At 44.7% G+C, this 25,428-nt stretch overlaps 1 protein-coding gene across 4 annotated transcripts in view; it reads left to right on the top strand.

Annotated features, from left to right (window-relative positions):
* The first annotated feature begins 2,879 nt into the window (after positions 1-2,879).
* Positions 2,880-25,428, top strand: part of LOC109439084 (patr class I histocompatibility antigen, A-126 alpha chain-like) — a 72,989-nt gene continuing 50,440 nt past the window's right edge. The window contains exons 1-9 of one of the 4 annotated variants that reach the window (XR_016020356.1): positions 2,880-3,099; positions 3,419-3,703; positions 3,961-4,236; positions 4,831-5,106; positions 5,224-5,337; positions 5,775-5,807; positions 5,949-5,996; positions 6,148-6,285; positions 7,067-7,727. Coding sequence is in view for 1 of the 4 variants with exons in the window: in XM_019719278.3 (XP_019574837.3) it covers positions 3,027-3,099; positions 3,419-3,703; positions 3,961-4,236; positions 4,831-5,106; positions 5,224-5,337; positions 5,775-5,807; positions 5,949-5,996; positions 6,148-6,152 (1,110 nt within the window). In the remaining 3 variants the exon portion in view is untranslated. Of the gene's footprint in view, positions 3,100-3,418; positions 3,704-3,960; positions 4,237-4,830; positions 5,107-5,223; positions 5,338-5,774; positions 5,808-5,948; positions 5,997-6,147; positions 6,559-7,066; positions 7,728-25,428 lie in introns of those variants that run through there. The other 3 variants (XR_016020357.1, XR_016020355.1, XM_019719278.3) reach the window with 3 other exon arrangements.

Here is a 25,428-nt window from a genome sequence, read left to right as displayed (position 1 = left end):
CTACAGTCCAAAAGTGAAATTTTAGGCATTAAAGAAATTAATCAGATAAAAGAAACAATTGATTTATACAATCCTGAAACAATATTTAATTGAAATTTTTATTTTTATATGTATGTAAATTCTCTGACACTCCTCCCTCCCAGAGGTGGAGGAATTCCCTCTCTTTAGTGTGGCCTAGACATAATGACTCACTTGTCATGAGGCTCATGTAATGGTGTGTGATTCTGAGTCTAGGACATAAAACTCAATGCAGCTTCCATCTTGGCTTCTCTCTCTCTCTCCCCCCCCCCCCTCTCTCTCTCTCTCTCTCTCCCTCTCTCTCTCTCTCTCTCTCTCTCTCTCCACTGCTATAGGGGAAGCCAACTACCTAGTCATTTGCTGCCTTATGCCAAAGTCCCCACGGCTAGGAACTGAGGCCTCCTGGGACCATCCAGGAAGGAAATGAGGCCCCTTCCAACAGCCCTATGACTGAGCCGTGTTTCACGTGAGTCCTCCAGCCCCAGTCAAGCCTTCAGACGATGCAGCCCTGGCTGACAACTTGACTGCAACCTTGAGAGAGGCCCTGAGCCAGAAGCGTTCAGGTAAACCTCTCCTGCATTCCTGACCCTGGGAAACTGGGAGAAAGTACACATTTGTTGTTTTGAACTGCTGACTTTTGGGTAATTTGTTATGCTGCCATACATGACTAACACAGTGTCCAAAGAGAGAATGAATTATTGCACTTTTTCATTTGCTCTAAATTAATAATATTAAACATGTCATTTGGTTTTAAGATTTAAGAATTTCCATGGATAATAGAGAGGATGCATTTTATTACATTCACAATAATCTACTTGAACTTCATTTTCAACTGTGAAGTTCAATAACCCCAATAACCACCCCGGATATTCACCTTCCCCCAGTTATTCTATCAAACATTAATATAGGTGCTGGGACGAGATTCTGCAGATGTAACTGAGGTCTCAAATCAGCTGACCTTCAAACCTGGGGACTATCCATGTGGAATGTCCTAAGTAGTGATTGGGGTTTCTCTTTACCCCAAAAATTCTAAGTGAGAGGGATTCAATGTGAGACATTTTCTCTACTGGGGACTTTGAAAATGGAAGGCCAAGGCAAAGACTGCTGGTGGACACTAAGCATTGGGGCAGAATCCCCTTCCTTGACAGTTGTCAAGAAAACAGGGACCTTAGACCTACAACTGGAAAACACTGAATTCTGCTAACAATCTCTATATACACTTGGAGGAAGATCCTGAGCTCCGGATGAGGACACAGCTTTGTGACACCCTGAGCAGAGATCCCATCCACACCGAGCCTGGATTTCTGACTAAGGAACTGTGAGCAAATAAGTGGGTGTTGATTTCAGCCACTGAGTTGTAGTAATTTATTATGCCGCAATAGAAAACTAACACACAGGCTCAAGTGTGCAACAAATAAGCACACAGCATTTTTTCCACTGGAATGAATTTATAAACTGATATGCACACTAGTTTGTGATAAAATATTTCCTTTTTTTGTATTTTATGTGATATAAATTATCACACAATCATTCATTCATTCAACAAATAATTTGCTGCCCACTATCAGGAATGGCTTCATATGCCTGGGATACAACTTTGACTTAAGTAGCACCAGAGCCCCTGTGCTCATGTGCCTGACATTCTAGAAGCTTCCCAGAATGAGATGGAGCCATTGGAGTGTTTTTAGTGAAGAAATGACACAGCCTCACTGACAATAGCAGGATCGCTGATCCCTGTGGGGAGAACAGTCCGTGGCTGGCAGGTGAGGGGGTGGCACTCGTGCCACAATCAGGAGTGAGAGGGTGGTGGGGACTAAGGGGGGAAGAGGGCCTGAGGGGTGAGAGAGACAGAGAAGGGCGGGAGAAGCAGGGGGAGGGAAAGAAGCAGAGGTGAAGAATCCTAAAGCAGTGGACTCTCAGGTTGAAATGTGTTGTGTTATAGATCTTTAGTAAATTATCTAGGGCCCAGCGGGGTGTTCTGTGGAGCTGCCTAAACCCTAATCGCCTCCTTATGCTAATCAGTTTAAAAATAATAATGTGTCCCGATAAAATATGCACACTGCTGAGATGTGAATTATTCATAAAAAACAGACAATGCAAGAACATTCTAACTGCATGAACACTTGTAACTGAGGTTGTCCATGGTCCTGGTTGAAATACACAGTAACAAACTGCTTCCACGTGCTTCTTTGTATTGAGGAGGCGGGGACTCAGACAAACTCAGGACTGTGGAATGAAGATCATTTTACAGAAGAAACATCCGGAGTCACAGGTGCACCGTCTGGGAAAGTGAGACTTAGGAGCTTTGAGAGTCTGGCTGCAGCACTGTTTACACACATTTCTGCACCAAGGGGGACAAATCACGGTTTTACAGATTAGCTTCCTGGTGATCAGGGGTTTCCAAGCTTGTTCCCACTGTGGTTAATAAACAACAAGGAGACTGGTGTCTGTGAGAATCTCCAGCTGGTGTTTTCAGACACAACTTCTCCAGGATTAAAGAGAAAAGCCCTGTCCTTCCTCTATTCCCAGGAAGAGCTCACTCTGGGGCATCAAGTTCCCCGGGGGTGTCTTCTTCCAGAATAGTCCAGGGGGAGAGATAAAGGGTGGGAGGCAGGGCGTCCATTTCAGGGAGAGGGATTCCGGGAAGAGAAGAGGAGGAAAAGGGACTCGTTTCCTCAGACAGCCCCTGGGTCAGGACTCAGGGTGACAGTGTGACACAGAGCGCTCGGTGCAGGAGGAAGGGTCAGGGCAGAGTCCGTCCCGGGTCCCCTGAGGGCGGAGTCTGGGGCGGGGAAGCTCAGTGTTGGGGAATCCTCACTTCCCCGTGGTTTCACTTCTCCTCCCAACCAGTGTCGGGTCCTCCTGTCTGGAAACTCGTGACGCGGCCCCAGTTCTCACTCCCATTGCGTGTCCGGTTTCTAGAGAAGCCAATCAGTGTCACCGCTTTTCCGGTTATAAAGTCTCCACGGGCCCCCCCCCAGCACACAGATTTTCCCCAGACCCCGAGGATGCGCGTCATGGGCCCCGGAACCCTCCTCCTGCTGTTCTCGGAGGCCCTGGGCCTGACGGGAATCCGAGAGGGTGAGTGCGGGGTCGGCAGGGAACGGTCTCCGCGTGGGGAAAAGCCACAGGGCCGCCGAGTGGGGACGCAGGACCCCGGGGAAGATGTGTCCCTACCGCCCGGCCCAGACCCCAGACCCCCGGCTCCGCCCTGTCGTGACCCCGCCCCGTGCCCCGCCCTCTCCTGTCGCCCACTCGGGTCTCCCGCACCCTCCCCTCTCCGTCCCCCCCCCGCTTTTCCGTCTCCCGGGCCCCCTGCCCCTCCCGGCCCATCGCCCTCGGACCCGGGACCCGCGCCGGGAGGAGGGCCGCCTGGGTCTCAGCCCCTCCCTGTCCCCAGGCTCCCACTCCCTGACATATTTCGCCACCTCCTGGTCCCGGCCCGGCCGCGGGGAGCCCCGGTTCATCGAAGTCGGCTACGTGGACGGCTCGCAGTTCGTGCGGTTCGACAGCGACGCTGCGAGTCCGAGGATGGAGCCGCGGGCGGCGTGGATGGAGGGGCCGTGGGTGGAGCAGGTGGTGCAGGGGTACTGGGACCGGGAGACAGGACAAGCCAAGGCCGACGCACAGACTCACCGTATGAGCCTGAAAAACCTGCGCGGCTACTACAACCAGAGCGAGGCCGGTGAGCGACGCGGGCCCGGGTCCCTGTCACGACCCCCACGGACGGGCCGGGGTCTCCCCGAGTCTCCGGGTCCGAGCTTCACCCCGAGGCTGCGGGACCCGTCCGGCCCCTCCACCCGGGAAGAGCTCCAGGGGACTTGGACCCGGTTTCATTTTCAGTTCAGGCTCCATCACTGCGCGGTGGGCGGGGCGGGGTCAAAGGTTGGGCGGGTTTAAAAGTCAGGGTTAAAGGTCGGAGCTGACCACGAGGCCGGTCAGGGTCTCACACCCTCCAGAGGATGTTCGGCTGCGACGTGGGGCCGGATGGGCGCCTCCTCCGCGGGTACAGGCAGGACGCCTACGACGGCGCCGACTACATCGCCCTGAACGAGGACCTGCGCTCCTGGACCGCGGCGGACACGGCGGCTCAGATCACCCGGCGCAAGTGGGAGGCGGCGGGTCTGGCAGAGGAGCTGAGGGGCTACTTTGAGGGCGGGTGCGTGGAGTCGCTCGGCAAATACCTGGAAAAGGGGAAGGAGACGCTGTTGCGCGCAGGTGAGAGGGGCCGCGGGGCCTCCTACGAGGAGGGGAGGAAATGGGATCAACACCCGGACACCCCCCTCCCCGACCCCGGGAGATGGAGTCCGCCTGGGTTTTCAGATCCGGTACCAGAGAGCGACCCAAAGGGCCCCCTTCTCTCAGGGACAGTTAGGGGTGCGGTCTCTCAGGGGATGGAGGGGGGACCATCTCAGAAATAACTGATCAGCGGTTCCCTGTGACTCTGGCAGCTGCTCTGGGATCCCGGGGGGACTTTGTCTCTCAGGCCTTGTTCCCTGCCCCGCACACAGTGTGACTGAGCTGTAACCCCAGCTTTTCTGAGTCATGTGGCCTCCACCCAGCTCAGGACCAGGAATCCCTTTTCTCTCCATCAGAGACCTGTCTCTGACCCTGTGCTGTCTCACCCTGATTCTAGAACTTTCTAAAGATTAGAGATTATCCTGAATGTCTATGTCCAGTCTGGTGTGTGGGTTTTGTGCTCCCTTCCCCCAACCCAGTTGTCCTGACTATTCTCGGGATGGTCACATGACCACTGCTGGAGTGTCCCCTGAGGGATGCAAACGTCCTGAATTTTCTGACCCTTCTCCTCAGATCCCCCAAAGACACACGTGACCCACCACCACACCTCTGACCGTGACGTCACCCTGAGGTGCTGGGCCCTGGGCTTCTACCCTGCGGAGATCACCCTGACCTGGCAGCGTGATGGGGAGGACCTGACCCAGGACACGGAGCTCGTGGAGACCAGGCCTGCTGGGGACGGGACCTTCCAGAAGTGGGCAGCTGTCGTGGTGCCTTCTGGAGAGGAGCAGAGATACACGTGCCACGTGCAGCACGAGGGGCTGCCCGAGCCCCTGACCCTGAGATGGGGTACGGAGGGGGCCGTGGGCACAGAGCCTCTTCTCAGGGAAAGCAGGGGCGTCTGGAGGACGTCAGGTCGGGGCTGAGGCCTGGGTGTCAGGGCCCTCACCTTCCCTTCCCTTCCAGAGCCGCCTCCTCAGGCTGCCATCCCCGCTGGCATGGTGGTGGGCATCATTGCTGGGCTGGTTCTCCTTGGAGCTGCGGTCACTGGAGCTGTGCTGTGGAGGAGGAAGCGCTCAGGTAGGGAAAGGGCGGGGACTGAGGTGTCTTGTCTCATTGGGGGGTTTCAAGCCCCAGGTGGACCTGTGTCCTGTCTCGTTAGTGGGAAGGACCATCCACACACGTGTGCTTTCCCTGTCTAGGGCCCTATTTGCTAACACTTTATTAACACACGTGTGAAAATGAGGGACAGATTTATCACCTTGATGATTCTGGTGATGGGAACCTGATTCTCAATAGTCACAGGTCAGAGCAGAATGTCCCTGCTGAGGACAGACCTCCAGGAGGGTGGTTGGTCCAGTCCCCACACATGTACTTTCCTCAGGTTTCCTGATCCTGCCATAGGTCTGTAGTCACAGTTCTGGAAACTTCTCTGGGATCTAGGACTAGGGGGTTCCTTTAGGATCTCATGGCCCTACCTCCTTGCTGGCTTCTCACGTGATGTTTTCTTCCCACAGGTGGAAAAGGAGGGAACTATGCTCAGGCTGCAGGTGAGTATGGAGGGGGTGATCCCTGAGGCCCTTGGGACAGTGTAGATGGAAGACATTGGGGGAGATCACCCACCCCCATAATTCCTCCTTTAGCCACATCTGCTGTGAGCTCTGACCACATCTTGTTTTGTTCTCCCCCAGGTGGTAACAGTGCCCAGGGCTCTGATGTGTCTCTCACGGCTTCTAAAGGTGAGACCGGGAGGCCTGAAGTGTTAGTCAGAGGGCACAGGACTGGGTGATGGGGATACTTTGGGACAATTTGGGCATGTGGTGGACTGTTCAGAATGTCACCACTTACAGCCACTAACCTGAATTTGTTCATGATTATTTTATTCTATAGCCTGAGACAGCTGCCTTGTGGGGACTGAGTGATACGAGATTTGTTCATGCCCCCACTTTGTGACTCAGGAACCTGTGAGCTCTCTTTCTGCAAAGGGCATCTGAATGTGTCTGCGTTCCTCTTGCATCATGTGAGGAGGTGGGAGACTGCCCGCCCCCTGCCCTCCATGCCCCCTCCCCACACTGACCAAGTCTCTTCCCTGACCCACTGTCCTGTTCCAGCAGAGGCTGTTTCCATCCCCGCCTTTACTTCATGTTACACTGAGTGGCAACTTCTTACTTCCTATGGAAATAAGAATCTGGATATGAATTTGATTTTTTAGTTCTTGCCATGAAGGGTTAATGGGTTAATTAAAGGAGAAAATCCTAAAGTTTGAGAGGAACTAAATGAAGCACTGAGAACCATCCAGAATCCGTGTGTTTGCTGTGCTGAGTCTGTTGCATGTGGAGACAGGAGAGGCTGTGAGGACCGAGCGTGGACGCAGCCTGAGCCCAGTCGGTGCTCAGTGCATCGTGGGCTCTGACATGGTCACTCCTCGGCTGGGTCACCTCTTGCCCCTTAGTCCTCGTCCCTTCAGTAGAACCTTGTCCCACCAGGACCTGTGATCACAGGGACTCGAGCATCACCCAGGTCTGGTCTTGTCAGTGACGGCTTCCTGTGGCCGGGTCACCAAGGCTCAGGCCTGGCCTGGCCCTCAGCCCTATCTTCTGGGTGTTCATTTGTTTCTATAGAGGAATATGACTGTGTTTGTTCTCGTTATGATCCTGGTCTCATCCTCCTGTGGGTGTTCCCTGTCTGTCAGCAGCAGGAGGTGTTTTACCTGTCATTGTCCCCACAAGGCCCAGGGGGACCCTGCACAGAGGAGTCTGTGGATTGAGAAATGCATTTTCAGACTCATCCAGCTCTCGCCTCCTTCTAGGGCTTGATGGTTCTTTCCATCTTTTCCCAAACTATCAGAGGAACCAGATTCTGGAACGCGCAGAGGAGGGATCCCGTAATTTCCCATCTTAGATAAGTTCCAGCTGGAATTCTGCTCTGCTCGCCGCCCTCTCTCCCTGCCCTGAGCTCCAGTGCTGGCTCCAGTCCAAACTCAGGGGTTGATGAAGCAGAGTCCGCTTTAGATTTGGTTGGAAAACAGGACCCATAAGCCGGGGCTCATTGTTTCTGAAGAGGGAAATGTAACTGTGCTGTGGGGAGCAGGAGGGCAGGTGTGGGAGAAAGAAGGGGGAGGGGGAGAGCAGCACCTGTGAGAAAAGGGGAGGTGGCCCTGATGCCAGTGTGAGGGGACTTGGTGCTGTAGCTGCCACAAAACAGCATTTGACCTGAGACTACATTAATAAAGATACTGTCCTTAGAACAAGGAGACGCTGTCACTGATCATTCACTGACATTGGCCGTGTGCCAGATGTGTGACAGTGTCTGCATCTGGGAAGCATCACTGAAGTAGAATGAGAAAATGGCTGAACCTGGGGAGCGTCTGTTCCAGTGGAAGAGACAGACTATATCCCATAAGCACAGTAAACGAGGAAGGTTTGTATGTTAGAAGGAGGTAAGTGTTCTGGGAAAATGCAGTGGGGAAGGGGTCCAGAGTTGGGGGTGTGGGGCCAGGGAAGACGGCTGTTTAGATTGGGGTGCTCGGGGGGCCTCACTGGGAAGCTGACCTTGAGGGAAGATGTGAAGGACACGAGGAATTACCCACGAGGACGTCTGGGCACGTTCTTTCCAGGCAGAGAAACTGCAGTGGGAATGCCCTGGGGCAGGAGTGTGTCTGGTTTCTGGGAAGAGCAGGGAGGCCGGTGTGGCTGCAGCAGAGAGTGATGGAGAAGAGACAGGTGCGGCCAGACCACGTGGCCGGGAGGATGGTAGAGGGCAGTGACCTGTGCTCGGAGTGAAGGGGGAGGTACAGGACAGTTAGGAGCAGAAGGGGACATAGTGTGACCTCCTTTCAGAGGACGGCTGGGGCTGCGGTGCTGAGAACAGACTTGGGTGAGGGAGGCCGTCGGGAAGCCGGAGGAATCTGCAGGGGTCCGGGCTGGACATGCTGCCACTGGGGGTGAGCGGTGGGAATAGAGGGAGTGGGGTTCTGGGTACGTCCTGAAGGTGGACATTGCAGCGTTTCCTAATGGGTCAGTCGGGGTGTGAGAGTCAGGGACACCCAACATCTCAGAGGATACAAGTAGATGGATGGAGTTGCCATTAGCAGAGATGGGGAAGGCTCTGGAAGGAGCATATCTGAGGGGTGGGGGGCGCCACAGGCCTTGATTTTAAAGATGCTGGAGCTGAGATGTCTGTTAGAAATACAAGTGAGATCATCGGACCGGCAGTTGGACAGATGAGTCTAGAGATTAGGGGAAATGTCTGGGCTGGAGAAATAGACTTGGGAGGTGACACATATAAATGATATTTAAAGCCTTGAGCACAGATGAGGTCACCAAAGGAGTGATGGCCACAGAAGAGAAAGGAACAGGACTGAACCGGGGACCCCCAGTGCTGTGATCTGATCAGACCACACACCCTGCAGACGGCACAGTTCTGGCCCCACGTCGATAAGGCACTTAGACCAATGAGTCCCAAACTTCCCTGGGCGGGAATCCCCTGGACATCTTGTTAAGACTCAGAAAGTCCGGAGCAGAGCAGAGCCTCTGGATTTATAAGGAGGTCGGTGCTGCTGCTGGTCTTCAGGTCACACTTTTAGTAGCAAGACCCTCACCAGGATTCCCACAGGCCTGTGCGTCAGCCTCACCTGCAGGGCTTGTTACAGAAGCAACTCCTGGGCTTGTGTCCTGTTCTCTGAGACGGTGGGTCTGGGAGAGGCCTGAGTGTCTGTAACAAGCCCATAAGCTGTCCTGGGGCTCAGCCAGCTTGGGACCCTCTGAGGTCAGTGATGGGGCTATGGGTGGGGAATGGTCTTATATACACTGTTAAACGTGTTTTTCCTCAGAAAGGGGAGGACATATATCATCTATTATGAGACATCATATTGGGAGTTTCATGTCCTTCTCTCTACCAGGGGGCAGAGTCAGTGGGAGATTTAGGACTGGGTCACAGGTCAGTATAATAAAATCTGAATGCTCGCTCCTGAAACTATTCCCTGGATTAATTTCTGTGAGCAAACAATGGAATCAAATTTTTTCTAATTTACACACACACACACACACACACACACACACACATTGGGATCTAACAGTATTTTGGGGAGGCCTTGAGCCCACGCACCAGCAACTGACCCACAACCTCCCAGGTCAGCTCCCACATGGGTCCCACTGCCCCTGCTGCTGTCACATGTGTCACTGCTCACACCACTGACATTCATTGGACCCCATGCCCGGCAGCCATGACTGTTGTCACTGCTGCTCTTGGCAGCTGTGTTGTTACTGCCAAATGCATTCTGCATGGTTCCAGCCTCTGTATCACCACGTCCTGAGTCAGAGTCTGGCATGTGGTCACTTGATGGTGGTGCCTCACGCTGTGTCCAGCTGCAAGATTGTTGGGGACAGTGGTTTCCCTCTTTTATGGAGTGACGTGGACTCTGCCTCCCACCAAGACTCTACGTGTGGAATTTTCCTCATGTAGGAAGAGACTTCAGGTGATGGGGGTGAAGGATGGAAAAAGAATGACTAATTTCAATTCGTGGAGCAAAGATCTGAGATTAAAACTTTCTCTGGTACTTTATAGGCACTCCGGTTTGGCTGGAAGAGCAAGAACTAATAAATGACATCCAATGCTAAGCGAAATAAATCAGATGAAAAAGTAGAGAACCATATGATTTCACTCATAATGTGGTATATAAAACTGAAAACAAAAGAACAAGACAAACAAATTAAGGAAAAAAACTCATAGACATAGACAACAGTTTAGGGGTTACCAGAGGGTAAGGGGGGAGGGAGAGTCTAGAAGAGGGTCTAATATGTGCTGATGGAAAGAGAACTGACTCTGACTGGTGAACACACAATGTGAGATATAGATGATGTATTATAGAATTGTACACCTGAAATCTATGTAACTTTACTAACAACAGTCACCCCAATAAACTTTAAATAAATAAATAAATAAATAACTGACATGCAAGGTGGAGGTTGACTTGCTCACCCTTACCCTGAATTTCTTTGTGGGATTGTGAGGGATTTTTTTTCTCTCCACTGAACCAATTCTCTGATTCTTGGACACCACCACCTGTGTGTCCTTCACTTCAATTCAACTCTGACACCACCTACCTGGAGTTACATCAGACCCCACAGGTTACGGGCTCCGTCCCACAGACTGTCCTCACTTAGGATGCTAGTCACAAGTTTCAGGTACCTCTCATGTTACCTGCACTTCTGTGTGACGTGGGTGCTAAGTTGTGGGTCCCCCATTTCAAGTTCAGTAATTTGCTAGAACAACTCATAGGACTCAGGAAAATGCTAAGCTTACTGTTACAGTTGGTTATAAAGGACACAAGTGAGCAGCCAGGTGAACAGGTCCGTAGGGCTTGGTCTGGAAGGGTCCCCAGCGCAGGAGCCTCTGTCACTGAGGTGGAGTGTGTCACCCTCCCAGCACATGGATGTCATGAGAAATTCGGCAGCTTTCTGAATTCTGTTGATTTAGGGTTGCTGTTGTTTTTTTTAATGGATGTTTCATGACGTAGGCCTGATTGATTAAGTGATTGACCATTGGTGATTGAACTCAACTTCCAGCTCCTCTCCCCAGAGGTCAGGGAGTGAAGCTGAAAGTTGCAACCTTCAAATCATGACTCGTCTTTTTGGTGACCAGCCCCCATCTGGAAGCTCTGTAGGACCCCTCAGCCAAGAGTCATCTCATTGGCATCCCAAAGACAGTTTTCTCACTCAGGAGATTCCAAAGGTTTTAGGAGCTCTGTGTCAGGAACTGGGGACAAAGATCAAATATTTTTAATTACACCACAGCTCTTTGACCACAGATCTGTTTGTAGCAAAAGGACCTTAACAGTTAAAGATGCTGGCACATTACAGGAGTCCCATTCAGTTATTAAGATTTAGTCCAGTCCAGTGTCCTATTGAAGATATTTACATGCATAGTAAATTTACATAACTTCTCAACATTTTTAGGCAGAGGGGAAATGCAAATTAGCTATAATAGGATATCATTGCACACCTCCCAGAATGGCTAAAATGAAAAAGTCAGACAATATCAATTGTTGGCAAAAATTTAATTATAGCACTCATATATTGCGAATGGGAGAGTAAATTGATTCATATACTTCCAAAATTCTTTGGCCGTACATTCTAAAGCCAAACATTCGCTCACCCTACGACCCAACATTTCCACTCCTACTTCTATACCTAATAGACATGCATGCGTGTATGTTCCAGAATATATGAAAAAATCGTTCATAGCAGCATGATTTGTGAAATCTGGGCATAACACAAATGCCTATGAAGGTCAGAGGACAGAAGTGTGGTCCTGTTCATATAATGGACCCCCTGTAGCCGTGGGAATGAATAATCCACAACCACACACGGCCTTAGGGGTGAGACCCAGGGACATAATGTTGAGTGAGAGGCAGATACCTGTTAAAAATCAAGCTAAGATCTACTTGGGGAGAGGTTGGTTTATGACTGAATACGTCTCAAGAGGGTTTCCTGGAGCTGGAAATGTCCCTTGGTGTGGGTGTTGCTTATCCCAACGTTCACTTTGGGAAAATCCACTGTACACTTATGATTTGTCCACCTCTTTCTATGGGTGTGTTAACCTAAAAATAAAAAGGCTTTCAAAGTGAATAGCAGCAACAAGCATTTGAGATATAATTAGATAGATAGATAGATAGATAGATAGATAGATAGATAGATAGATAGATAGATAGATAGATTGATAGATGTATTTGGGAAGCATTGATTCAGACAGAAACCCACATAATATTCCAGTTAGGAAGAAAAAGCAATGGGTATTTATGAGAAAGGGAAGGGGAACAATTACATCAATAGAAGGAAAGCATTTCTATTGGTGCAGATAACAAAACGTATTGATGCTAATTCTAAATAATTAAAATTTTCAGTGCAGTAAACAGAATAACAGCTTTCCTGTTATCTTTGCAAACAGCTCTCTGGGACATAATGCTGCTTTAGGCCCAGTGCAAAGGTTATTTGCCCTGTTTTAACATTTCCAAGGTTTGAAGCATAAGATGTGCAAAGTTCCTCTGGGATGGCAGCTCTCGCTGCATTTTAAAGTGGATCTGTTCAATATTTCTTTAACATTTCCCCCATTTTGATCCACATCTTTCCTTCAATGCATGACTGATGAATCACTGGAAAGCAGCACTGATGGGTCAGTAAAGCGTCCTTGGCCCTCCATTGTTAGGATGGCTCATTTTCGGGGTGTCAGGCCACTGTGGGTCTCTCATTGCCAGGAAAACTCATTGCTGGTACGTCATATCCCACGACGGAGGGAAAGTGGTTTTCTTTGTTCTTAGGAACTTTAGCTACATTGGAGCAGCAAAAGCACCAGCACAGAGGAAAGCTTTGCCGTCGTGTTCCTTTAAGGGCAGACATCGTCTGTACTTTCTTGAGGTTTTTTTATGTAAAGTCTCACAGGCCTTAGTGAGCATTTCAAATGTTGAGCAACTGTTATCAGAGTGGTGTCCTTATAACACCAAGACATCCGAAACTAATGGTTTTAGAGCAGCAAATATTTTATAATAAATAAAATGTTAAGTTCAATTTGAGGAATAGATTTGAACCAAGAGGCAAAGCCTGAGGGCAGTTAGTTGAAGATTAAAAAACCTGAGGTGTCAGTGGGCACTGTATTTAGTCATTTGGTTTGTGCCTGGATTTTACTTAGTTCTGTCTATTTTCCAGAGGTGTTTCATCCAAGTACCAGAGGAATTAACAACAGAGCAAACCCCACATGCTCAGCTAGGAGCTGGTCAAGAGCAAATCTACTGCCTAATATAACTCACATACAGGGATTTAAAGATTTTTCCTGGTCGGCTTTGTTTTAGTGGTAAATACAGCGATTTCCTGCAAGATTTTTGATGTGTTGATAATCATGTATTTTTTTCATTTTAATACCTGCCCAAGGGAAAAGTATTCTTCCTAATCTGGTGCCTTCACGGGGGCTGACATCGCCAAGCAAGAAACGTTCTTGTCTGTGTGTGTAATTGCGGTGCATTTGGACGTGTGAAGTAGGTTTAAAGATGATGCCCAATGTTATCTGCCCAGAAAGAAACTGAGGGGAAAAGCAAACAACAACAATTACAGTGGGTGGCTGACCTCTCATATTTTTGTGAGATAGGAAGGAATTAAAGCGAGAAGAAAGGCAGGGGAATTATACAGGCTTGGCCCGGAATCTTGGGTTGGCTTCCACAACAGATGTGATCTGCTTCATTTCCCAGTCACTTTAAATTTCAAATGTTCTGTTTGTCGAGCTGTCCAGTTTGGTGCAAGATCTTTCTTTAAATTAGGAAACATGAGTCCAAGAGTCAACATCTTTCAGTTTGGTCACAGGTGGATTAGTTAAGAGGACCTGAAATCTGGAGGCTTCAGGTAGGAAGGAAAAGATCAATGCTTTAATTTTGTTTACAAAGGTATAATTTACCAAATTGCTGTAGATCATAGGTAGTTTAGGAAAACATTTTCTTATACCTGGAAAACAGAGTAAAAACCAGCGATGTAGGAGATTTTTTGAGTGCGTGCCGGGATCGTGTCTCATGAAACCAAAGAATGGAAGCACGGACCAAGGATAGGCAAGGTGTTGTAAAAGAGGACAGTTTATTAAAAAGCAAAGGGTCAGAGCTTCTGAGCGGGAGGGGCTCCCGAATGGGGTGACCAGGTCTGGCAAAGGCTCTTACTCTTATATCTTCTCTTCCCTGTTTGACGAAGGGAACAGACACCTTCTAATGGAATTTGTGTACCAGGATTTTTTTGCTCTATTTTCCCATCCTGAAAGCATTAGCAAAATAACTCATTCCCATCTATTAAATCTGCTCCATTTGTCCTGGAGTGAATGAGTTCAGAATTCAGAATCTGGAGTTTTAGGAAATGGCTGCCTTTTGTTTATTCCACCAGGGACCTTCCTGTCTACCTAACAACATGCTAACTAACCTGTCTCACCAGTAATATTTTACATGAAAGTTACAAAAACTATAATCACTCTTACCCATGTTATTAATTCTTGTTGATCTTTATCTTCTTGTCAGTAGTTTCATAAATCCAGTTTTTCCTTAGAGTTGTATAGTTTTTCCTAGTTCAGTGTTATGTTTTTAAAGTTATCAGAAACTTGTATTTTAGAGTATTTGTAAGTTTTTTTTAATGAATATTTGAAGATGAAACACATTTGTAGGAATATGTTTTGCCAAAGCATCAGAGTAAAACCATAACTGTAAATTACAAAAGACTTAAAAAATGGCCGTGGTTAAAGGTCTGGTGAGAGTTTATAGACATCCATATACGCATAATGTAATTGATTCAGTTTCCCATTCCAGTCTTAGCTGGACCACATGGAAATTCTTTTCTCAAGATCCCTCCTCCACAAACCTTCTGCAATATACACAAAACTGCAACTGACCTGTACCTTCCGATTTTGTCTTATCTTTTCCTTTCTAGAAACAATCATTCTAATTTAGGGCAAAATTGCTTTCCTTTTGCTTTATTTACAAAAAAAAAAAAGAAGAAGAAGAAGAAGAACCCAAAAAACAAAAACAACCCATATCCTTTATATGCTACCTTATCCAAAAACCACATTCTATTTTCCTTTCCCTCAACAAAAATGCATCTTCGCACTTCATACCTTCTTCTGCTGAAAACATACATCCCATTTTCATGCACCGTCATTTGTTTTATCCTTTATTAATTTTGGTAGTTTTGTAAAAAAACTAATATCTTTATAACTTTATAACATTCTGCAAGGTAACTTATACAGCGGTCTGTATTTTAAAAAGGCCACTTTTTTTTATCCCATTCACTCTCTGTGGGTAATATATTAGTTAACTCCTTGGTGTTTACATTTCAAAGACATGGTTAAGAGTTACAGCTTTAAGAGATAGAGAAGGTCTACGTTTTACAGCATTCCCAGGACGTGTCAGAATTTTATATAATTTTTAGAACATTCATAATAATATCATATCGACTATATAAATATAATCAAAGGTTTAGCATCACTTATTTGACAGTGTTTCCCATGTAATTAAGATACCAAATAAGACTAATCAGTTTAATTTCCCCCTTTTATAAAGAGAGAGAAATTTTCTTTGAAATATTTGAGGGGCCTTCTGGAACACCCCAAGTTATTCCAATGTCAATAATACAATTTGGAATCTGATCTTGGGAGGTTTGTCAAACACATCAAGAGGTTTAAAACATTTCATGAAATAGAGTCATAGGTCATTGTGGAACAATACTTAATAGAACAATACTTAATTATGCATTTAACCAAAGTAACAAGAAAAGATTTTAAAGAGAAATACATAAGGTTACATAGGTATAAGCAAAATTTTAATTGCTTTTTGTTTTTTAACATTAAGAAGACTTGGTTTAGTTAGGCAATTAAAAACCTGATGACAATGAACACAGGAAATCATTTAAATAAAACATAAAATCTTTGCTTTCCACTTATAATTTCTTAAGCGTACATCAATAATACAGGAAAATTTTGTGCTTTTAGCAGAGAAATAACATTAAGTTTTAGCTCTGCATAAGCACATCATTGATGTGAAAGCTTAATTAATTTTTTCAAAAAGGCCCTTATAATAACAATTTAAATTTAACCTGCTTAATTGTAAGAGATAAAATTCTTTCATTCTCTCTTCCCATTCTGAAATAACCAGAACAAAATCATTTTCATTTTCCTTAAGGAAAACATATCTCCATATCTCAGACTGATTAACATTCTTTAGATTGACAAATTTGTGAATATATTTTGTAATCTCTAGAAACATAGGTTTTTGACTGGTAAATATATTTCATAATTTTTAGAGCCATGTACTTCCTTAACATAAGACATTTTTATTAATAGACCCAAATATCTTTAGTTTTCCTATATTGAGAAGCCAAAAGTAGGTAAACTTAGATTCATTTAGCAATTAATGTTTCAATATTTTATCTTATTTGGAAATGACCTAGATATTCAATAATTTTCATCTTTTCATTTAACATAGTAGATCTCTAAGGTTTCAAGTTACCAAAAGACTTTGGGGAACTATTTTAAGTACACGTACCATAGAACATTTATTGATGAAAACTTTCTCCAAAATTCTTTTATTTTATTTACATCAATTTAATTTAGTAATTCTCAACAATTATACTTAGATGACTCATGAAAATTTTATGAGACATTAAAGGCAATTATTATCCCCAGCTCTTTTCCTGTTGGCAAACCTTGTAATAGAGATAACGTGAACTTAATTGTTTTGTAAACACAGATAAATAACATATTAAATTTGATAACTCTAAAGACGTGTCTGTTTTTGTCTTGTTCTTTTGTTGTTTTTGGTTTATATACCACATATCAGTGAAATCACATGGTTCTCTGCTTTTTCTGTCTGACTTATTTCGCTCAGCATTACACTCTCAAGATCCATCCATGTTGTCACAAATGTTCCTATATCATCTTTTCTTACGGCCGAATAGTATTCCATTCTGTATATATACCACAACTTCTTTATCCATTCATCTATCAAAGGACATTTTGGTTGTTTCCATGTCTTGGCCACCGTAAACAAAGCTGCAATGAACATAGGAGCACACGTGTCTTTATGTATAAATGTTTTCAGATTTTTTGGGTAGATACCCAGGAGAGGGATTGTTGGGTCATATGGTAATTCTATTTGTAATTTTTTGAGGAACCTCCACACTGCCTTCCATAACGGCTGCACCAGTCTGCATTCCCACCAACAGTGTATGAGGGTTTCTTTTTCTCCACAGCCTCTCCAACACTTGTTACTATGTCTTGTTGATGATAGCCATTCTGACTGGGGTGAGGTGATATCTCATTGTGGTTTTTATTTGTATTTCTCTGATGATTAGTGATGTTGAGCATTTTTTCATATGTCTATTTGCCATTTGTATGTCCTCTTTGGAGAAATGTCTCTCCAGGTCCTCTGCCCATTTTTCAATTGTGTTGTTTGTTTTTTTGTTGTTGAGTTGCATGAGTTCCTTGTATATTCTGAATATTAGCCCCTTATCTAAGGAACTGTTTGCAAAAACCTTCTCCCATTCAGTTGGTTGCCTCTTTATTTTGTCGATGGTTTCTTTTGCTGTGCAGAAGCTTTTAAGTTTCATATAGTCCCATTCATTTATTTTAGTTTTTACTTCCCTTGTCTTTGGAGTCAAATTCATAAAATGCTCTTTGAACCCAAGATCCATAAGTTCAGTAGCTATGTTTTCTTCTATGCAGTTTATTGTGTCAGGTCTTATGCTTAAGTCTTTGATCCATTTTGAATTAACTTTGGTACATGGTGAGAAATAGCAGTCCAGTTTCATTCTTTTGCATGTGGCTATCCAATTCTCCCAGCACCATTTATTGAAGAAGCTGTCTTTGCTCCATTGTATGTTTTTAGCTTCTTTGTCAAAAATTATCTGTCCATATTTATTTCTGGGTTCTCAATTCTATTTCATTGGTCTATGTGTCTGTTTTTCTGCCAATACCATGCTGTTTTGATTATTGTAGCCCTGTAGTGCAAGCTAAAGTCAGGGAGTGTGATACCTCCATTTTTGTTCTTTTTTCTTAAGATTGCTTTGGCTATTCAGGGTCTTTCGTGGTTCCAAACAAATCTGATGATTTTTTGTTCTATTTCTTTAAAAAATGCCTTTGGGATTTTGATGGGGATTGCATTAAATCTGTATATTGCTTTGGGTAATATGGCCATATTAACTATGTTGACTCTTCCAATCCATGAGCACGGAATGTCTTTCCATTTCTTTGTATCCTCTTCAATTTCTTTCAAAAATGTCTTATAGTTTTCAGCATATAGGTCTTTCACATCCTTGGTTAAGTTTATTCCTAGGTATTTTATTCTTTTTGCTGCAATTGCAAAAGGAATTATTTTTTGTATTTCTTTTTCTGAGATTTCATTGTTAGTATATAGGAAAGCAATGGACTTTTGTACGTTGATTTTGTAGCCGGCAAATTTACCGTATTCATTGATTGTTTCTAATAGCTTTTTGGTGGAGTCTTTAGGGTTTTCTATATATAGCATCATGTCATCTGCAAAGAGTGATAATTTAACTTCTTCATTCCCAATTTGGATGCCTTTTATTTCTTTCTCTTGCCTGATTGCTCTGGCAAAGACATCCAACACTATGTTGAAAAGCAGAGGTGATGGGGACATCCCTGTCGTGTTCCTGAACGTAGAGCAAAGGGCTTCAGTTTTTCACCATTAATTATGAGATTAGCTGAGGGCTTGTCATATACGGCCTTTATTATGTTGAGGTATTTTCCTTCTATACCTATTTTATTAAGTGTTTTAATCATAAATGGATGCCGAATCTTGTCAAATGCTTTTTCTGCATGAGTTGATATAATCATATGATTTTTGCCCTTTATTTTGTTTATGTGATGTATCACATTGATGGATTTGCAGATGTTGAACCATCCTTGTGCTACAGGGAAGAACCCCACTTGGTCGTGATGTGTAATCTTTTTACGCATTGTTGTATTCGATTTGCTAGAATTTTGTTTAGGATTTTTGCATATGTATTCATCAGTGATATTGGTCTGTAGTTTTCTTTTTTTGTGCTGTCCTTACCAGGTTTTGGTATCAGGGTAATGTTGGCCTCATAAAATCAGTTAGGGAGTATTGTCTCTTCTTCAATTTTTTGGAAGAGTTTGAGCAGGATTGGTATTAGATCCTCTTTGAAGGTTTGGTAGAATTCACTAGTGAAGCCATCTGGTCCCGGACTTTTGCTTTTGGGAAGGTTTTGGATGACTGATTCAATTTCGTTACTGGTGATCGGTGTGTTTAGATTTTCCAGTTCTTCATGATTAAGCCTTGGAAGGCTATATGTTTCTAAGAACTTGTCCATTTCTTCTAGGTTATTGAATTTGGTGGCATATAGTCCTTCATAGTATTCTTGGATGATCTTTTGCATTTCTGTGGTGTCCATGATAACTTCCCCTTTTTCATTTCTGATTTTGTTAATTAGTGTCTTCTCTCTTTTTATCTTAGTGAGTCTAGCCAAGGGTTTGTCAATTTTGTTAATCTTTTCAAAGAACCAGCTCTTTGTCACATTAATTTTTTCAATTATCTTTTTTTTCTCTATTTCATTTAGTTCTGCTCTGATTTTTGTTATTTCCTTTCTTCTGCTGACCTCGGGTTTCACTTGTTTTTCTTTCTCAGGTTCTTTAAGGTGTAACATGAGGTTATTTGGGATTTTTCTTGTTTCTTGAGATAGGCCTGTAATGAGATAAATGTCCCTCTTACAACTGCTTTCGCTGCATCCCAAAAATTTTGGTAGGATGTATTTTTATTGTCATTTGTTTCTATGTATCTTTTGATCTCTCCTCTAACTTCTTCTTTGACCCAGTCGTTCTTTAAAAGTATGTTGTTTAATCTCCATGTATTTGTGTTTTTTCCTGCTTTCTATTAGCAGTTGATATCCAATTTCAAAGCCTTGTGATCAGAGAATATGCTTGGTATGATTTCAATCTTCTGACATTTGCTGAGGCTGATTTTATGTCCCAATATATGGTCTATCCTTGAGAATGTTCCATGTACACTAGAAAAGAATGTATAATCTGATGTTTTAGGATGAAGTGCTCTATAAATGTCAATTATGTCCATTTCATCTAATGTGTCATTTAGGGCTGCTATTTCATTATTTATTTTCTGTTTGGATGATCTATCCATAGCTGTCAATGATTTATTTAAGTCCCCTAGTATAATTGTGTTTTGGTCAATTTCTCCCTTTAGTTCTGTTAGTAGTTGCTTGGTATATTTCGGTGCTCCCAGATTGGTGGCATAAATATTGATGACTGTTATGTCTTCTTGTTGTACAGTCCCCTTCACCATTATCAAATGTCCATCTTTGTCTCTTGTTATCTTTTTCACCTTGAAGTCTCTTTCATCTGATATCATTATGGCTACACCTGATTTTCTCTGGGTACCATTTGCTTGGAGTGTCAGTTCCCACCCTTTCACTTTGAGTCTATGCCTGTCCTTGTAGCTGAGATGTGTCTCTTGGAGACAGTATATGGTTGGGTTTAGTTTTTTGATCCAATCTGCTACTCTGTGACTTTTTATTGGTGAGTTCAGTCCATTTACATTTAGGGTGATTATTGATATGTGAGGATTTCCTGTCATTCTATCTTTAGTTTTCTGGTAAGGCTGTGTCTCCATTGTTTCTTTGCCTTTCTGTTGTTGTCTATTATTTCTGTGTGGTGGTATTCTATGATGTTTCCCTCTGTTTCTTCTTTTATTACAGTATATATTTCAGGTCTGGATTTTTTTTTGAGTTATTACCCTTAAGTCTATGTAAAAGACAGTTTGATATTTAGAGTATTCCATTTTCTTCAGCACGCTTACTTTCTCCATTCCCATATTCCAGTTCAGGCCTTTACTCTCCCCCTTTTTGAGTTTTGGTTGCCACAAATTGTCCCTGTTGATGGTGGTCGAATAGCCTCCTTTAGTATTTCTTGTAGTGCAGGTCGTGTATTAGAAAATTCCCTCAGCTTCTGTATGTCTGGAAAGGTCTTTATTCCTCCTTCATATCTAAAGGATATCTTTGCTGGATATATTATTCTTGGCTCATGGTTTCTCTCTTTCAATAGTTTGAATATTTGGTTCCACTCCCTCCTGGCTTGTAGAGTTTCTGCTGAAAAATCTGATGATAATCTAATGGGATTTCCTTTGTAAGTTACCGTCTTATTTTCCCTGGCTGCCTTGAGGATTCTTTCTTTGTCGTTGATTTTAGACAGCTTCAATACAATGTGCCTTGGAGAAAGCCTGCTGGGATGGAGGTAATTAGGTGTTCTATTTGCTCTTGGATTCGAGGGTCCAGTTCTGTGCACAAGTTTGGGAAGTTCTCATCGACAATTCGTTTTAATATATTCTCTGTTCCCTTCTCTCTTTCTTCTCCTTCTGGTATGCCCATTATTCTTATTTTGCTCTTTCTGATGGAGTCAGAAAGTTCTTGTAGAGTTCTTTCATTTCTTTTAAGTCTCAAGTCTCTTTCTTCTTCCATCTGTGTAATTTCCAGGTTTCTATCTTCAATGTCACTGATTCTTTCCTCCATCTGGTCAACTCTACTACCTAACCTGGTTATTTCATTCTTAATTTCTTCTATTGAGTTCTTAATCTCCAGAAATTCTATTTGGTTCTTTTTTAAAATTTCAATCTCTTTCGTAAAATGCTCATGCTGTTCTTTGATTGTGTTTCTGAGTTCATTACCTGCCTATCTCTGCTTTCTCGCATCTCGTTGAGTTTTTTCAGAACTGCAATCTTGAATTCTCTGTCTTTTATGTCACATATTTCCGTATCTTTAAGTGCCTTTTCTGGAGACTTTTCACTTTCTTTCTGAGCTATCTTGTTGCCTTGGTTATTCATGGTGATTACTGGTTTACTATATCTCTTCCTAGACATCTACAGGAGTGACTTCTGCAACAGGTTGATAGAAAGCGGTCTTTCTTTTGTTTTCCAGTACTTGTTGGTAGAATGTTTTATTGTTTCTCTGACTGCAGCCTATTTTTCCTCTCCCACACGGTAGTGCTATGTTTTCCCTGCACTATTTCAGCTTCTCACACAATGGGGGGATTCCCTGGGAGACGGGCTTCTCCTCTGTTAATAGTTCATCTAGGTCACAGGGCGCAGTGTCCCGGTGGGTATGCGGAGAGCTTTTGATGTTCCAAAGCTCTTCCAGCTCCTGATTCAGAGCCCGTATGCTTCAGCAGTTCTGTTTACTCCTGCAGGGATCCGCCCAGATAGGTGGGGTCAGGGGTGGGATGAGTTGTGAGAGGTGGCCCAGAGCAATGGCGGTGACTGCCACCACAGCTGGTCCTGCCTCCACAGCTCCCTCCCCTTTGCCGGAACTAGTTGGGCTGCGAATCTGTGTCTGCGGTCCACAGTTCTCAGAACAGCAAATATTCTGTTCCTTTGATCTGACACTGCTACTGTTCTGCTTCTAGCACTGGGCAGGTGGGGGCGGAGCGAGCTCTGGGAGGGTAGGAAGGGGGCGGCTAGTCTCAGTGCCTAAGGCTTCCGTTCTCTGCTTGGTAGTGAGGGCTTAAACCACTGTTTTCAGCCTTCTTCCCTCAGTCTTTTCTCCAAGGTCTCTGCCGTGAACGTTGGGTTCAGCCGAGTTGTATGCTGCCCCCTCAGCCCTGTGGGGCCCAGGTGGAGCCCTAGCAGTCCGAGTTCCTCCCTCACTCGCAGCTGCGGTAGTTCCGGGAAGCAGCAAGCTCGGCGCACTGAGCTAGGTCTGCGTCCTGTGCTCGAGCCACTCTTTCTCTGCACTTCTCCCTTCCTTCCTCCCCCTCTTGCGTGATTTGCCCACCTTTAGGTGAATTCAGTAGTGGGCCTCTTCGTCTTGCCTGTCTGCTGTGCAGGGAGTCCTTTGTGGAGTTATTGTTGTTTGATTAGTTGTAAATTCCAGGGGAGCTTTACAGAGGCTCACCTCACTCTGCCATTTTGATGACGTCTCCAAGATGTGTCTGTTTTAATTAAACCAACAAAGTTAAATAAATTTTAATGGTAAATATGTTTTCAGATCACATGATCCTGAAAAGCACTTGGGTTAGTTTCTGTTATAATTATTTTTTTTCCCCCTTCTTCCGCCTCCCCGACCTCACTCTGGTTCAAGCTGTTGTTTCTCAGTCTAGTTGTGCAGGACACAGCTCCCTGGCCATGCTGGTATTAAGAGCCTTGCCCTCCCCCCACTGAGGCAGTCGGTTGCCAGTCGTCGGTCGGCTGCTCACAGCAGCTGTTATAATTCTTATTTAATATAAGCACTTAATTTTTTAACCAGTTAAACAGAGCTCCTTATATAAACGAAGTCTAGTAATTTCCTCTGGAGGTAGACATACATACACATATAAACAAACAAAACATAGCCAGAGACCTGATAGTTTCATTAAAAGAATATTTTTTTTAGCCATGGGACAGGTACAATAAGACAAAACCCCCGTCAATTTATAACAGTTGGAATCATTTAAGTGTATTCATTCAGGTGGCTAAGGCTCTAAGACTTGTATTTGTCCTTGATAAACACTTCAGTTAAGGAGACTGGGGGTGCTGCTTAGGCAAAGGAGCTATTTTAGCTGCTTGTGTTTTTGAAAAAGCTTTCTTCCCACCTCCTGCTCTTTTTGGTTTGTTTAGTCTCAGACAGTTGTGGGCTGTGTTTGCATTTCTGATTACCTGTTAGCAAGGCCTTGCAAGTTACTGAGGCTTAGAAAACTCCTATTAGGCTTCTAATGTTGCCAAATTTCTGATCATAGAGTTATGAAATTACTTTAAATACCTTGTCAGCTTTCAGGTAAGACAAACAGTAAGAAATTTTAAAGTACCTACTCAGATGGTCAAAAATTATTCATTTATTAAAAAACTTCTGCTTATTAACCAAAGATTGCTTTCCATTGTCCCAGAGACGTTTGGATTCCTCTTCCTACAAAATCTTTTTCTTATGACAAGCAACATAACAGAGATACAAGAAAAGGAAACAAAAGAGCGTAAAATAACCAAATGAGTGCTCATCCATCAGGAAACCCCTGCAGAGCTACTCACCTCCCTGGGCGCGTCTTCCAAGCAAAAGCTGAGAAAAGCCACTCTTGATAAAGAAAATTTGTTCCCACATAACTGCATTGGCATAGAATTAACCGCTGGTCATTCACAGAAGGTGCAGAGAATTCATGAGATTCTGCAAAGTGGGAGAACAAGAAAGTTTTATTGAAAGTCAGACAGAGAGAGAGAGTTCTGGCAAAGGGAGTTTGCCAGGGCATCTGAGAGAGAGCTGCGGAGACAGAGGGGTAAGAGAGAGATGCTGGCAAAGGGAGTTTAGCCAGGGCAGAGTCCAATAGAGACAGCTGTGCCGATGAGAAGGAGTGCTGCGGTTTTATATTTTTCCATGCAGGATGTAGGGTGCCTGTCAGCTTGCAGGAGAGCTGCAATTACAATTGTCTTCTCCCAGGAACTGTCCTATTCCCAGCTATGATAGGTGTTTGTTAGTTTGCAGGGGGTTGCTGTTGTGACTGGAACTGTTCTGTTCCCATCTATGATGGATGTAAGGTGCTTGTCTGCTTGCAGGTACAGTGCTAGCCAGGGGAGTGAGAGCCAAGCCATTAATGTTGGAGCTCGTTCCTGCCACACCTTATAAGCCCGGTCCTGTTAACTCTTTACTTGTCTCATTAGTAACAAGCTTCTATGACCTTTCTTCATATGCCAGCACCTGAGGTAATTGCTCCTACCCCCCCCATGAGGGAAAAATCCCTCTCTTGAGGTGAAAAATCTCTCCTTGAGAGAAAAACCCACCTGACCTCAAATAAAGGTATTTGACCTCAACCAAAAAAGGAAGAAGCCTTGACTGTAAGAGGGCTTCACAGTCAGGGAGACAGCAGTCCATGGAAGCCGTGAGCACAAAAGAGCCTCTGTAGGTACCACACCTGGTTCCAGGGGACGCTGGACCATGAAAGTGAGGCCACTTTAGGCCCCTTCATAGTCACCATGATATGTGAACCTAAAAATAAAAAGGCCTTTCAGGTGAGAGGCAACAAGCTTTTATTTGAGATTTTTAAAAAAATAACTACTCAGGAAGCACTGATTCAGGCAGAAGCCCAAATAATGTTTCAATTATGAGACAAAGGCAATGGGTATTTATGAGAAAGGGAAGGAGAACAATTATATCAATAGAAGGAAGGCATTTCTATTGGTGCAGATAATGTAATGTAGTGATGCTAATTTTAAACGAGTAAATATTTTTTTAGTTCTGTAGTCATCATAACTGCTTTCTTTCTCCCCCCCTTCTTCCCCCCTCACTCCGGTTCAAGCCGTTGTTTCTCGGTCTAGTTGTTTGGGACACAGCTCCCTGTCCCATGCTGGTATTATGAGCCTTGCGCTCCCCCAGGCTGAGGCAGTTGGTCACTGGTCACCAGTCGTTGGTCGGCCACTCAGAGCAGCTCAGGGCAGCTCTCACCAGCTGATGGCCACTCACACTGGTTACCGGCCACTCATGGTGGCACACGGCAGCTCACGGCAGCACACGGCAGCTCACTGTAGTACACAACTCAGCAACCTCCAGCTGCTCACCGCAGCCCAGCTCCAGGGAGAGCTGTTGTTCACAATCTTAGCTGTTGGGGGCGCAGCTCACTGGCCCATGTGGGAATCAAACCAGCGGTCTACGGGGC

This window comes from Rhinolophus sinicus, chromosome 2, assembly GCF_057876585.1.
Source record: "Rhinolophus sinicus isolate RSI-liver-muscle chromosome 2, RSI-T2T, whole genome shotgun sequence".
NCBI lineage: Eukaryota > Metazoa > Chordata > Mammalia > Chiroptera > Rhinolophidae > Rhinolophus > Rhinolophus sinicus.
Note: the sequence above shows the minus strand (reverse complement) of the source record. Positions and strands in the feature narration are given on the sequence as shown.